Source organism: Triticum aestivum, chromosome 5D (assembly GCF_018294505.1).
Source record: "Triticum aestivum cultivar Chinese Spring chromosome 5D, IWGSC CS RefSeq v2.1, whole genome shotgun sequence".
Lineage (NCBI taxonomy): Eukaryota > Viridiplantae > Streptophyta > Magnoliopsida > Poales > Poaceae > Triticum > Triticum aestivum.
Window position 1 is genome coordinate 72,743,349 of NC_057808.1, and position 3,252 is coordinate 72,746,600.

Here is a 3,252-nt window from a genome sequence, read left to right on the forward strand (position 1 = left end):
CGACCAAGTGTCTCTCCTCCATGTGCTACCGGCAGCCACCAGCCTTCGGGTCCGCGATCCACCTCCATGCTGCACAAATATACTGAATTTTCTGTACTATATATAGGTTGGAGCAAACTTAATGTAGTAGTACTACTTACACGCGCTTTCGTTCCCAGTACTATATTTGTGGAAACTGCTATACAATTAGCGTCGAATTATGATCAACACATGATACGCGTGTGTCTTGTAGAATCAACACATGACACGCGTGAAGGCAAGATCGATGCTTGTTCTATAGAGTATAGAGCTTAAATCTGATCCAGCCGCTGTGTGTTTTCCTGAGTGCCACAACATAACATTAGACAGAGAGCAGACGCACATTGACCCAAATTTAAAAAGAAACAGATATGGCAAGTGGGATGTGGCTACCAACCACTGCACACGCCATCCAGGCCCTATAGATACCGGCCACAAAGCGGTTCTCAGCAGTACACACCTCAGTTTGGAACTTGGAAGTCGAGACACACACACACATACTAGATACATATTCATACTTCTGTTGCTCATTGCATCTCCTAGTTCAGCAAATTGCCAAATTGAGACATGGGAATTGATCGTGTCAACACGGCAGACACTGGCCGCGGACTCACCGTCTGTGTGACCGGCGCCGGCGGTTTCATCGCGTCCTGGCTAGTGAAGCTCCTCCTGGAGAAGGGCTATGCCGTCCACGGCACCGTCCGGAACCCTGGTAAGCGCAGGGCACCGTTCTAACATTTGCTAATCTCCGTTCGATCTTGTGACAGTGATACTTCATTTGTACTTCCTTCGATCCATATTACTTAACGCTGCTTTAGTACAAGGAGTATATAAATGTGTATATTTAACTTCCGTGTATTTTCAGATGATATGGCAAGGAATGTGCACCTGAGAGCCTTGGAAGGGGCGACAGAGCAGCTGACCCTCTTCCGGGTGGACCTGCTTGACAAGGAGAGCCTCGTCGCTGCATTCCAAGGATGCGAAGGCGTATTCCACACCGCATGCCCCGTCACCGATGACCCGGTACTTTACTTAGTTCTTCAGCCTTGCCCACATTGGAGTACTAGCTGCTGATATCAAATGTACGGTGGCTGACAAAGGTTTATTCATGAATTGATACAGGAAAAAATGATCGAGCCGGCGGTGAACGGAACGAGAAATGTGATCAACGCCGCGGCGGAGGTGGGCGGCATCCGGCGTGTGGTAATGACGTCGTCGATTGGCTCCGTATACATGGATCCTCGTCGTAGCATCGACGGGGAGGCCGACGAGACATGTTGGAGCGACCTCGAGTTCTGCAAGAACACAAAGGTCGGCTTGATTAACTCCCGCTCGTATTACATGCACGACATATAAAAGATGATGTGCATCTGACAAGTGGACGTATGCAGAATTGGTACTGCTATGCGAAGACAGTGGCGGAGCAGGCGGCATGGGAGCTCGCCAAGGAGAGGAAGCTCGACCTTGTGGTGATCAACCCGTCTCTAGTGTTGGGCCCTCTGCTACAGACGGCGGTGAACGCAAGTACGTGGCATATTGCCAAGTATCTGGACGGCTCGGTGCAGACGTATGCCAACGCGGCGCAGGCGTACGTGCACGTCCAGGACGTCGCGGATGCGCACACGCGTGCGTACGAGACGCCCGACGCGCATGGCCGGTACCTTTGCGCGGGGCGCACGCTGCACCGCGGCGAGGTGTGTCGTATCCTCGCCAAGTTCTTCCCAGAGTACCCCGTGCCCACGAGGTGCAAGGAAGGGACGCGCGAGATGAAGAAGGGGTGCCGGTTCAGCAGCCGGAGGATCATGGAGCTCGGCGTCGGCATCACGCCAGCGAGCCAGTGTCTCTACGACACCGTCACCAGCCTTCAGGACAAGGGCATCTTACCCCGTCGCCACGCTGATATGTCCTGACAACTTCGTGGTCACCTTGGTCAAGTTAACTTGCTGCACGCATGCCCGTTTGATATTACAAAGTCGTGGCATTGAATTCTTTATGTACTTCTTATTTTCTCATCAATTAATATAAAGTGTCCTTTGTCAGAAGAATATGTTATGATGTTTACCTATCGTTTTTGTCCGGGCCATGATTTTACATACTACCTCCCTAAATTAATAGTGTCAAAAAATGTGTTATATTAACTTGCAGAGGCACTACAATATTGTTATCCTTTGCCGAAAAAGTAGAATATTGTGATTTATGCACCAGATCCTTTAGCAGCCACGCGGCATCTGTTCAGACATATGTGCCCATTATGTCATACTATGCGTAGAGCAACTCTAACATAGTCGTCATATGCTTCAGAACTTCATAATAAACCCGGAAAAACGCGAGCACCAATGCCAAGTCTAGAACTTGAACTCTAGTGGGATTGTTTCACGACAAAAAAGCTGACCATCTGACATACATTGGGTTTTCCACAATAACCATAGAATGTTTATTATGGTATTTTTATATATAAATAGAAGTAACATATTTATAAGAGGAGAAAGCAAAAAGTGAGATACAATGGAAATTCAACTAATTCCCTGTCTTGGTAACATGATGCGTAAAAAATTCTAATCTTAGACTGAGATAAGTCTATGGAAATGATCTTCCAAGCTAGCAGATTACAAGTTATTGGATTGAGAATTTATCATTGATGGCAAAAGAATGCAGCTCTCACAATAACCATAGAATGTTTATTATGGTATTTTTATATATAAATAAAAGTAACATATTTATAAGAGGAGAAAGCAAAAAGTGAGATACAATGGAAATTCAACCAATTCCCTGTCTTGGTAACATGATGCGTAAAAAAATTCTAATCTTAGACTGAGATAAGTCTATGGAAATGATCTTCCAAGCTAGCAGATTACAAGTTATTGGACTGAGAATTTATCATTGATGGCAAAAGAATGCAGCTCTCGAAATTGTCTATGCATGGAAAAATATTCCATTTATTTGTCCAAAAAGGAATAGAGTTCCCTTGACTAGTTGAACAATTAGTAACTGATTTGAATCTAGGATTATTCTTTGAATATTCTTCCAACAAAAGGATCCAACAAGTCTTCCATGAGGTGGAGTAAGAAGTGTTCGATGTGTTGGTGATCCATCCATCAATGCCATGTTTTGTTATCTAAGCTGCAATGAGCTTGTTGTATATTCATCGTGGAGTTCAATAAACAACCGTAACATGAAAACTAATGTCAATAGCATAGCCCATATGCTCATTAGTTAAGAAACAACGATATCTAG

At 45.3% G+C, this 3,252-nt stretch overlaps 1 protein-coding gene across 1 annotated transcript; it reads left to right on the forward strand.

The window, feature by feature from the left end:
- Positions 1–482: 482 nt before the first annotated feature.
- Positions 483–2,081, forward strand: LOC123119527 (cinnamoyl-CoA reductase 1). Its single transcript, XM_044539364.1, has 4 exons — positions 483–730; positions 884–1,041; positions 1,141–1,329; positions 1,410–2,081. Exons 1-4 carry the CDS (start codon positions 586–588, stop codon positions 1,926–1,928), a joined length of 1,011 nt encoding a protein of 336 aa, XP_044395299.1. The 5' UTR covers positions 483–585; the 3' UTR covers positions 1,929–2,081.
- The last annotated feature ends 1,171 nt before the right edge of the window (positions 2,082–3,252 follow it).

What these genes read in the sequence shown, in the direction of transcription:
- LOC123119527 (XM_044539364.1), top strand. Translation starts at nt 586, where the DNA reads ATGGGAATTGATCGTGTCAACACGGCAGACACTGGCCGCGGACTCACC. An exon ending in CGGCACCGTCCGGAACCCTG is followed by an intron (nt 731 to 883) that starts GTAAGCGCAGGG and finishes GTGTATTTTCAG; the next exon opens with ATGATATGGCAAGGAATGTG. An exon ending in GCCCCGTCACCGATGACCCG is followed by an intron (nt 1,042 to 1,140) that starts GTACTTTACTTA and finishes GAATTGATACAG; the next exon opens with GAAAAAATGATCGAGCCGGC.